The sequence below is a fragment of the Palaemon carinicauda genome, chromosome 11 (genome assembly GCF_036898095.1).
Source record: "Palaemon carinicauda isolate YSFRI2023 chromosome 11, ASM3689809v2, whole genome shotgun sequence".
Lineage (NCBI taxonomy): Eukaryota > Metazoa > Arthropoda > Malacostraca > Decapoda > Palaemonidae > Palaemon > Palaemon carinicauda.
Window position 1 is genome coordinate 9,290,209 of NC_090735.1, and position 12,500 is coordinate 9,302,708.

The 12,500-nt window shown below is 32.6% G+C and overlaps 1 protein-coding gene across 1 annotated transcript in view; it reads left to right on the plus strand.

Moving 5' to 3' along the window:
• LOC137649960 (ficolin-1-like) overlaps window positions 1-12,500 on the plus strand; it is a 15,447-nt gene that overhangs the window by 1,554 nt on the left and 1,393 nt on the right. Inside the window, exons 2-6 of the mRNA XM_068382941.1 lie at window positions 1,632-1,768; window positions 4,679-4,948; window positions 6,395-6,530; window positions 7,806-7,911; window positions 9,580-9,713. Coding sequence (XP_068239042.1) covers window positions 1,649-1,768; window positions 4,679-4,948; window positions 6,395-6,530; window positions 7,806-7,911; window positions 9,580-9,713 — 766 coding nt within the window. The 5' untranslated portion in view covers window positions 1,632-1,648. The remainder of the gene's footprint in view (window positions 1-1,631; window positions 1,769-4,678; window positions 4,949-6,394; window positions 6,531-7,805; window positions 7,912-9,579; window positions 9,714-12,500) is intronic.

The window sequence follows — 12,500 nt, forward strand, 5'->3', positions numbered from 1 at the left end:
TACATATATATATATATATATATATATATATATATATAAATTTATGTATATACATATATATGTATACACATATATATATATATATATATATATATATATATATATATATATATATATATATATATATATATATATATGTATATATATATATATATATATATATATATATAAATTTATATATATACATATATATAAATATATATATAGTATATATATATATACATATATATATATATATATATATATATATATATATATACAGTTAAAAAATTGCCGTAATAAAAACAGTGAAATACTTGAAACAAATGTTGCCAGTCATTTACTGCCACTAACCCGTAAAAGATAATAACAAAGTAGGGTCAAAATTACGGTACCACAGTATTCTACTGAACTACGGTTGAGAACATTATATTTTTACGGAGAATTTCCGTTTAAAATTACGTTTTTTTTTGGTGTAGTTATAGCAATGTTATTCTGTTCCTTTCTTTTTCGGTGTCAATTTCATATAGATTTCACAAAATGATTGAATTCTCCAGACTTTTAATCCACATGTTTTGCAATTGATTACCTTCATCAAATATTCCTCTTATGTTACAATATTAATCTGATTATGTGGTTCTCAGCGTTGTCTCTTTTTTCAACTATTTGATTTTAACTTAACCCCCCAGCAGCAGAGAATGCCAAGGTAGATTATTCCTATGCTATAATGTAAACAAACCCAACTCATATGACGAGATGAGTTGAGGGTGTACCTTAGGTAGACACTATTATTATTATTATTATTATTATTATTATTATTATTGTTGTTGTTGTTGTTGTTGTTATTTGCTAAGCTACAACCCTAGTTGGAAAAGCAGGATGCTATATGCCTAAGGGCTACAAAAGTGAAAATAGCCCAGTGTGGAAAGGAAATAAGGAAAAACTAGAAGAAAGTTTAAAAAACAATAATAATATTAAAATAAATCTTTCATATATAAACTATAAAAACTTTAACAAAATAAGAGGAAGAGAAACAAGATAGAATAGTCTGCCAGAGTGTACCCTCAAGCAATAGATCTCTAACCCAAGACAGTGGAAGACCATAGTACAGAGGCTATGGCACTGCCCAACGATGTGAAGGTGTGTTTTTGTTAACCTTAGACACACGAAGGCAGATAGAAAGTATTGGAGAGAATATGAATTAAGAAAAGAGGAATATCACACATTCCTCTTGTTAAGGGTAGAAGAGACTCTTTAGCTATGGTAAGGAGCTCTTCTAGGAGAATGCCACTCCAAAATCAAACCATTGTTCTCTAATCTTGGGTAGTGCCATAACCTCTGTACCATGGTCTTCCACTGTCTTGGGTTAGCGTTCATTTGCCTGAGAGTACACTCAGGCGCACTATTTCATCTTATTTCTCTTACTTCTGTTTTGTTAAAGTTTTTATAGTGTATATAAGAGATATTTATTTTAATGTTGTTACTCTTCTTAAAATATTTTTTTTTCTTCTTGTTTCCTTTCCTCACTGGGCTATTATCCCTGTTGGAGCCCCTGACCTTATAGCATCCTGCTTTTCCATCTAGGGTTGTAGCTTAGCAAGTAATAATAATAATTATAAACAAAAGCAAACTTTAACATCTCAATCTTTCAGAACTGGCGAGAGAGAAGATGAAGGGACTGATAGCAGTTTTAGCAGTTTTCTCGTCTCTGTGCAGCGTCAGTCATGGATCGAAAATCACACGAACAGCCACTGTGCCGCTGGTGGGTCCAGATGCCATGGAACTTAATGTAAGTCCGTTATTATTATTATTATTATTATTATTATTATTATTATTAGCTAAGTAACAACCCTAGTTGGAAAAGCAAGATGCTATAAGCCCAAGGGCTCCAATAGGGAAAAATAGCCCAGTAAGGAAAGGAAATAAGGAAATAAATAAACAATACGAGAAAAAATTAACAATAAAATGTTATAAAAATAATAACATTAAAAAAGATATTTCATATATAAACTATATAAAGGCTTATGTCAGCCTATTCAACATAAAACCATTTGCTGCGAGTTTCAACTTTTGAAGTTCTACTGATTCAACTACCCGATTAGGAAGATCATTCAACAACTTGGTAACAGCTGGAATAAAACTTCTAGAGTACTGTGTAGTATTGAGCCTCATGATGGAGAAGGCCTGACTAATAGAATTAACTGCATGCATAATATTACGAACAGGATGGAACTGTCCGGGAAGATCTGAATGTGAATATTTCTCCAAATACTCAGATGGCTGCCACTACCTAAATTATTCTAAGTAATGAAAATATTAATATTAATTTTTTGTTCGATTTAAAGGATTAGGAAATTTCCGGAATGCATTCACAAATGGTGGAGTAAATAGTAAGATTAAGAAAGGATTCTTATCTCTGATATTGTAGTTTTTCTTTTTTTTTATCAATGTGTTTTTTTAAATGGTTATCACAAGGTTAAGTTTGCTGCAGTAATAGTATTAATAATAGGAAGTACTCATTAATTTTATATTTGCTAAGAATAGTTTAGAAGTGTTTTCTATTGTATTTAGTTATGGTTTTTGAAATACATATTCTGTAGTTATTGCCCTATTCAACAGGTGAAATGAATAGTTTGAACAGGTTTAGTAGCTATAGTAATTGAAATAATAAAACTGGATACACTAGAATTAAGATAACTATGAATATTGCATAATGAAAGGAACCATTAAAAGGATTAAATTGGAGATAAAAATGAATAACTATAAAAGGAAAAAAGAAAAAAAAAGTAATTTCTTAGATCAGCAATTTGATGACTTCATAAAGTCTTTAGAATTAAGAATAAGAGTTATTTCAAGTTAATTAATCACCGGTTAAGTAAAGAAAATTACTTGGTGAAGTCCTACATAATATATTAATACCAATGTTAATATATTTAATTTTCAAAAAAGTTTATAGATACATGAACGTATATATATATATATATATATATATATATATATATATATATATATATATATATATATACACACATATATATATATATATATGTATGCATATATATATATATATATATATATATATGTGTATATATATATATATATATATATATAATTATATATATATAAATAAATATATAATGTATATATATATATATATATATATATATATATATATAGAGAGAGAGAGAGAGAGAGAGAGAGAGAGAGAGAGAGAGAGAGAGAGAGAGAGAGAGAGAGAGAGAGATTTCTGTGAGTCTAGAATACTAAGGTATAGAGTGTTCATAGAAACCGGTATAATTTTATTTATTTATCCTAGTGCTATTTTACTGAGCCCCATATTATGCTCGTTCAGTTTCTAACTCTTTAGATAAAAACCCCACCAGCTTTCGAGTCCACTACTCAAGCTAGCCACTAACAGGCTTTAAAGTTCCATACTCAAGCTTGACAGTAACTGGCTTTAGAGTCCCCTATTAAAGCCTCACAGTAACTAGCTTTAGAGGCCCCACAAAAGCTTGACAGTAACTGGCTTTAGAGTCCCCTACTCAAGCTTGACAATAACTGCCTTTAGAATCCCTTAATCAAGTTTGAAAGTAAAGTAACTGATTTTAGAGTCCCTTGCTTAAGTTTGACAGTAACTGGTTTTAGAGTTCCCCACTAAAGGTTGACAGTAACTGGCTTTATAGTTCCCCCACAAAAGCTTGACAGTAACTGACTTTAGAGTCCCCCACAAAAGCTTGACAGTAACTGGCTTTATAGTTCCTCCACAAAAGCTTGACAGTAACTGACTTTAGAGTCCCCCACAAAAGCTTGACAGTAACTGGCTTTCGAGTCTCCTATTAAAGCCTGACAGTAACTGGCTTTAGAGTCCCCACAAAAGCTTGACAGTTACTGGCTTTCGAGTCTCCTATTAAAGCCTGACAGTAACTGGCTTTAGAGTCTCAACAAAAGCTTGACAGTAACTGGCTTTAGAGTCCCCACAAAAGCTTGACAGTAACTGGCTTTAGAGTCTCCAACTCAAACTTGACAATAACTGACTTTAGAATCCCTTAATCAAGTTTGAAAGTAAAGTAACTGATTTTAGAGGCCCTTACTCAAGTTTGACGGTAACTGGCTTTTTAGTTCCCCCGAAAAAGCTTGGCAGTAACTGGCTATAGAGTCCCCACTTGAGCTTGAAGCTCCTCAGCTTTTTGATTTGTCAATTATATAGTTTGATGACATGTTATAAACGCCATTTTTGTTATCACATAACGAAATACTCATTACAAATACTATTCAATTTAAAATTGTAGACCTAAATACAGAAGGTGCTTCTATGATAACATCAGAAATTTTTGAAATCATTAAAGTTTATTAAACCTGTTTCTTAGTTTCAATATCAAATAAATACCAGAAATACATCAACTCAAAATTTTCTTGGAGTAGCAATCCTTGGTTATTCGAATATTATAGATGCTTCTATAATAAAGCTAACAAATTTTCAAGAGAGAGAGAGAGAGAGAGAGAGAGAGAGAGAGAGAGAGAGAGAGAGAGAGAGAGATTACTAAATTCCCTAATCAGAGAGAGAGAGAGAGAGAGAGAGAGAGAGAGAGAGAGAGAGAGAGATAAATTACTAAATTCCCTATTCAGAGAGAGAGAGAGAGAGAGAGAGAGAGAGAGAGAGAGAGAGAGAGATTTATAAACTCCCACATCCTTCTTTTAGATCGAGAACAGCCTACAACGAATAATGGCTAAACTAGACGAGAACCACAGCGAGTTGGAACAGTCCTTGAGGGACATCCTTAGGGCCTCGAGGAGGACACAGCGCGAGGTGGCCGACCTCCAGGAGGACATGGAGCTCCTCCTCGGGCAGATGTATAAGCCATCCTGTCAAGAAATAGCCCAGGAACAACACGACGGTTTGCCAGGCAAAACCAATGACGCTTCGATAGGAGTGTTCATCGTCAAGCCGCCTAAATATAGGCCTACTGAAGTAAGATGTCGTTATTTATTATTTTTATTATTATTATTATTATTACTTGTTAAGCTACAACCCTAGTTGGAAAGCAGGATGCTATAAACCCAGAGGCTCCAACAGGGAAAATAGCCCAGTGAGGAAAGGAAAAAAAGTGAAAAAATAAAATATTTTAAGAACAATAACAATATTAATATAAATATCTCCTATATAAACTATAAAAACTTTAACAAAACAAGATAAAAAAGTGTGCCCGAGTGTACCCTCAAGCAAGAGAACTCTAACCCAAGACAAGGGAAGAGCATGGTACAGAGGCTATGGCACTACCTAAGACTAGAGAACAATGGTTTAATCTTGGTGTGTCCTTTTCCTAGAAGTTTGGAAAATCAACGAACTAATTTGGATTTTTATGAAGGAACTGTTTTTATGATTATGAAAGTTGTTATGAGGTAGTATTTGAACATTTGAAATTCCGTGGGATTTGAGTAATCATTTTTCTTATAACTGAAATATGTACGTATATATATATATATATATATATATATATATATATATTTATTTATATACACACATACTGTATAAATATATATATATATATATATATATATATATATATATATATATATATATATATCATATATATATATATATATACATGTATATGTATATATATATATATATATATATATATATATATATATGGATATATATATATATATATGTATATGTATATATATATATATATATATATATATATATATATATATATATATATAATTTCGTAAAGCCCTATAAAATGGACATCCAAATTACCTTAAGCATCTGATTTGAAATTCAAAGAAGAGTTGAAAGGGGAGACTGTATCATAGAGATCAATTTTCCTTTGAATTTAAGGAATATATCCCAGTAACAAACTCCATCTAACATCTTTCTCCTTGTCTAATTAAAAGACTCATTAAGAATCTACACATTTAATTGAACTATTAGGACAAGAATGAAAGAATCCCTGAGCATTTTGTAATTTCCACGAGCAACAAATTGCAAATTTTATTGAACTACTATGCCTAGGGTAAAAGATTTTCTGAGCTTTCTGTAATTTCCACTAGCCACAAATTACAAATTTCATTGAACTACTGGTACTAGAATAACAGAATCTGTAAGCTTCTTGTAATTTCCACGAGCCATAAACTACACATTTCATTGAACTACTAGGACTAGGACAAAAGATTCCCTAAACTTTTTGTAATTTCCACGAACCACAAATTACACATTTCATTGAACTACTAGTACTAGAATGAAAGAATCCGTTAGTTTTCTGTCATTTATTGAAGCCATTAACTACAGTACACATTTTATTGAAGTACTTTCATGAGTAAAAGAGTCCATGAGCTTTCCGTAATTTCCACGAGCCATAAACAACTGGATGTTTTAAACATCACGTAACACGATAATTCCAACCAACAGGTACGATGCGAAATCGAACGAGGAGCCGTGGGTTGGACGGTCATGTTGTCCAGGACAAATGGAAGGGAACCTTTCAACAGGACCTATAAGGAGTACCGAGAAGGCTTCGGAGATCCTAACGGAGAATACTGGATTGGTAAGTTTCAAAATACATATACATACATACACACACACGCATGCATATATATATATATATATATATATATATATATATATATATATATATATATATATATATATAGTATACACACACATACACACACACACACACACACACATATATATATATATATATATATATATATATATATATATACATGTGTGTGTATGAGAGAGAGAGAGAGAGAGAGAGAGAGAGAGAGAGAGAGAGAGAGAGAGAGATTTCACATTTCAAAGATCAGCTGAGATGTAGTCCAAGTACTAATTTCAGTTAGTCTTCAAGTCTTATTAGTGTCAAATGTATCAAATAGTAATATATAGCTTTTGCAATTTTGTCTTCATTTTGGATCCTCATTTGTCTCTCGATTAGCAACTAAAACTGTTTTGTCCTGGATTAATCAAGACCAATTGGTTAAAGTTTTAGTTTTATTAAAGGAATTCTTATCCCTGATTCGTATTCATCACATATTTCTATTTTCCATATAATTTTGGGTAAATCATTTTCGTACCGATTTAGATTTCAATTGAGGACGTTCTCTGTTTTCCTGCTTCTCGTAATAATAATTATAGTGCCTAGAACTCTTATGTCTTGGTTCCAGTACATTTTTTAACAGAGGTAATGCTTGCTGACTGTATAGTACACTAATTGTAGTTATAAAATTATACAAGACTCAAGACTATAAAACCGTTTAGCCACGAGCTTAAATCTTCTTCTATCCTTTTTTATCATAATTTTATGTCCTGTGGACGAGAAACGTAAGTCTGCTATTTAGGTGGGATCAATATGGAAAATTGCAATATTTAAGAGATTGGAACAAGGAAAAGACTTCTGAAATAAATAATAATAAGAAATGCTATTCCCAGAATTAATGGTTTATTTTAGGTTAAGCGAGATGAAACAAAACTTTATCTTCCAGCCAATTTAAATAAGTTGTAAAATGACGCCAGCAGAAAAGAGGATAAAGAATAAATAAGAGAGTTAAGTACAAGGCATATTTTGTATAGCTGTTTCCTGACATGAAGGGAAACAAAACTACGAAGCTTCCAAATTACGAGACCAAAAAGTCCAAACCAGGAAGGGTAAAAGCAATATAAAAAAAAAAAATAAAATAAAAATAAATAGATAAATAAAAAAAAAAAATCACACGGTTCTGATTAGTCTAATTCAAATTTCTCTATTTAATAAACCTCTGTAATTCTGTTTTAGCCATTCGTGCATATTCTGACAGAAACAAACACCATTGTTTTCCAGGTAACGATTTCTTGCACAAGCTAACGACATGGAAACCTCATCAGCTAAGAGTGGTCATGGAAGACTGGGATGGCCAAAAGACCTGGGTTCAGTACAATCTCTTCAGGTAATGTACCTAAGATTTTCTATTTCTATTCCTTTTAGAATTAAGGTATTTTTCAATCTATCTATCTATCTATTGATTATTATTATTATTATTATTATTATTATTATTATTACAAGCTAAGCTACAACCATAGATGGAAAAGCAGGATGCTATAAGCCCAAGGGCTCCAACAAGGAAAAATAGCAGTGAGGAAAGGAAATAAGGAAATAGATAAACTACAAGAGAAGTAATGAAGAATCAAAATTAAAAATTCTAAGAACAGTCATCATCATCATCATCATCATCTCCTTCGCCAATTGACCCAAAGGTCCTCAGTTAGATTTCGCCAGTTGTTTCTAACTTGAGCTTTTAAATCAATACTTCTCCATTTGTCATCTCCCACTTAACGCTGCATAGTCCTCACACATGTTGGCCTGGGTCTTTCAACTTATCTAGTGCCTTCTGGAGCCAAAATAAATGTTTGGGGACCTAATATCTCTTGGGGAGTGCGAAGAGCATGGCCAAATCATCTCCATCTACCCCTTACCATGATTTCATCCACATAGGGTACTCGAGTAATCTCTCTTATAGTTTAATTTCTAATCTTGTACTGCTATTTCACTCCCAATATTCTTCTGAGGGCTTTGTTCTCAAATCTACAAAATCTGTTGGATATTCTTTCAATGTCATACCACGACAAATGTCCATAGAGTAACACCCATCTCACTAAACTTATATATAACCTGATTTTTACATGTAATTTCAGGCGATTTGATTTCAAAATTCTATTCAACCTAACCATTGTCTGATTTGTTTTATCAAATCTTTCATTAAACTCCAATTATATAGGCACTATATTAGAGATCATAATTCCTAAATACTTTGAATGATTCTACCTCATTAATCCTTTCTCCTTCTAATGATATTTCATCTTCCATTGCTTATTTCGTTCTCATCTCTCTGTCTTTCTTCTATTTATCTTGCGCCCCACCTTCTGTGATATTTCATGCATTCTGGTAAGCAAGTATTGCAAATCCTGTGGTGTACTGCTAATAAGGACAGCGTCATCAGCATACTCTAGGTCAGATAATTTCCTATTACCAATCCAGTCCAATCCTTCTCCACTATCTCCAACAGTTCTATGCATTACAAAATCCATTAGGAGGATAAACAACATAGGTTACAACACATTCCCTCGGAGTACTCCGCTGTTCACTGGAAATTCATTTGATAGGACTCCACTAACATTAACTTTGCGCTTACTATGCTCATGAACAGACTTAATCAAATTTACATATTTGAGAGGAACTCCATAATAACGTAGGGCTCTCTACAAAATTGGCAGGTGCATACTATCAAAGGCCTTTTCATAGACCACAAATGTCATCAAAATTGAATGCCTATATTCAGTACATTGCTGTACAAAATGTTTTAAAATTAAAATTTGGTCAGTACACCTACCTTTTCTAAATCCTGCCTTTTCATCTATCAGCTTTTCATCAATCTTCCACTAGTCTCTTTAGAATAAGCATACTATATATTCTAATGACAACTGACGTAAGTGTGATGTCCCTGTAATTATTACAATTAGTCAGATCTCCCTTTTTTGTCATATGTGAATTAAGATATTTTTACCGATACAACCATTTAGTTATCCATAACAAAACTATACTAACAAATCGTTTTCAGAGTTGCTGGAGAGGATGAGAATTACAAACTCACCGTTGGGGAGTTTGAGGCCGATAGTGCAGCTGGGGATGGCCTTCAAGTTCACAATGGAATGAAGTTCTCGACATACGACAAGGATGACGACGATAATGATGGTGAGGCAATTCTTAATTCATGTTGAATATGTTTTGATTTGGGTCATATAACAATCATCATCTCAGTTTGTTTCTACAATTGGAAAGAGATGAGATGAATCATTGCTGATATGTTATGAATGAAAATTTGGATGATTTTAATCAAAGTAGACTAAAATTAACTGGGGTCATTATCCTTAATAAGCACAACCTAGTGGGAATAGGACAATTATACATGAATTAACTTACAACTTAAAGAGATTAATTAATAAGAAAAGTTCTTCAATTACTATAATTCAAATGTTTTCTTTTGTGAATTAATGCTAATTCACAGCAACATTCTGACAGAAGGGCATTTTACAAAAGTCGAAATTTGACTCAAAGCTCTGACGTTTATTTATTTCTAAGATATACAGTATTTCAGATAGGTAAGTATTTCTTCAACGACTCAGATAGGTAAACATTTCTCCAATGACTCAGATAGGTAAGCATATCTTCAATGACTTACATAGGTAAGCATTTCTTCAATGACTCAGATAGGTTAACATTTATCCAATGACTCAGATAGGTAAACATTTCTCCAATGATTCAGATAGGTAAGCATATCTTCAATGACTTACATAGGTAAGCATTTCTTCAATGACTCAGATAGGTAAACATTTCTCCAATGACTCAGATAGGTAGACATTTATTCAATGACTCAGATAGCTAAATATTTCTCCAATGACTCAGATGGGTAAGCATTTCTTCAATGACTCAGATAGGTAAACATTTCTCCAATGACCCAGATATGTAAGCATATCTTCAATTAATTACATAGGTAAGCATTTCTTCGATAACTCAGATAGGTAAGCATTTCTTCAATGACTCAGATAGGTAAACATTTCTCCAATGACTCAGATGGGTAAGCATTTGTCCAATGACTCAGATAAGTAAACATTTATCCAATGACTCAGATAGGTAAACATATCTCCAATGACTCAGATGGGTAAGCATTTCTTTAATGACTCAGATAGGTAAGCATTTCTCCAATGACCCAATTAGGTAAGCATTTCTTCAATGACTCACATAGGTAAGCATTTTTCAATGACTTAGATAGTTAAAAAATTCTCCAATGACTCAGATAGGTAAGCATTTCCTCAATGACTCACATAGGTAAGCATTTCTTCAATGACTCACATAGATAAGCATTTCTTCAATGACTTAGATAGGTAAGCATTTCTCCAAAGACTTAGATAGGAGATAGGTAAGCATTTCCTCAATGACTCACATAGGTAAGCATTTCTTCAATGACTCAGATAGGTAAACATTTCTCCAATGACCCAGATATGTAAGCATATCTTCAATTACTTACATAGGTAAGCATTTCTTCGATAACTCAGATAGGTAAGCATTTCTTCAATGACTCAGATAGGTAAACATTTCTCCAATGACTCAGATGGGTAAGCATTTGTCCAATGACTCAGATAAGTAAACATTTATCCAATGACTCAGATAGGTAAACATATCTCCAATGACTCAGATGGGTAAGCATTTCTTTAATGACTCAGATAGGTAAGCATTTCTCCAATGACCCAATTAGGGAAGCATTTCTTCAATGACTCACATAGGTAAGCATTTTTCAATGACTTAGATAGTTAAAAAATTCTCCAATGACTCAGATAGGTAAGCATTTCCTCAATGACTCACATAGGTAAGCATTTCTTCAATGACTCACATAGGTAAGCATTTCTTCAATGACTTAGATAGGTAAGCATTTCTCCAAAGACTTAGATAGGAGATAGGTAAGCATTTCTCCAAAGACTTAGATAGGAGATAGGTAAGCATTTCCTCAATGACTCACATAGGTAAGCATTTCTTCAATGACTCACATAGGTAAGCATTTCTTCAATGACTCACATAGGTAAGCATTTTTTCAATGACTCACATAGGTAAACATTTCTTCAATGACTTCAGATGTTATTCGCTTGCGAGGTCAGTATTTTCTTATAAGATCAGTATTCTTTAACCGATTGATATATCTGCTTAAGGATAATTCATGGGAATTACTGTCAGTTTGGTTAGCTGCTGGCCGGGAGGTTTAGGGGATACCTGCTGGTATGCAAGGCAGTTGATTAACAAAGATAATTCCACTTAAAGTAATATTTGGTTTGATATTTTTTCATGCCTTTGTGATTAACTTCTTTATAGAAATTTGACTTTAGAACACATTTGATTTTTATTTTCTATAGGCGAATGAATAAAGTATTATGACGAAGGGAAACTCACCTGGCTAGAATATTCACCTCTCATCTAATATGATGCTATAGCCAACACAACACCCTACCTTTAGTATTTCATCATTAGCAATATGGGTTATTCTATATAACTACTGTGCTAAAGCATTAAGTCACAGCTGCATCAAGACGCGAACTTTCATCTTAACAATAAAGTCAGTGTTAGGGGTAGTGAGGATAGTCCACTCACTTGTATCAACAGGCTAAACAACATAGGTGACAACGCATTCCCTTGGATTACTCCACTGGTCACTGGAAATTCATTTGATAGGACTCCACTAACATTAACTTTGCACTTACTATGCTCATGAACAGACTTAATCAAATTTACATATTTGAGAGGATATAGAGGAAGCACATCGAAGTTATTTTTTTTTTCTTTTTTTTTTTGACTGACGGAGGAAGCGAATCAATGCATTTTTTTTCTAATTGTGACTGATGTACGACCGCTCATACCCGTATTTTGTTTAACCACTAAAGAGATAAACAGCATTCCTGTACGTCAATAATTTATGCCTGTTCAGAATATAAT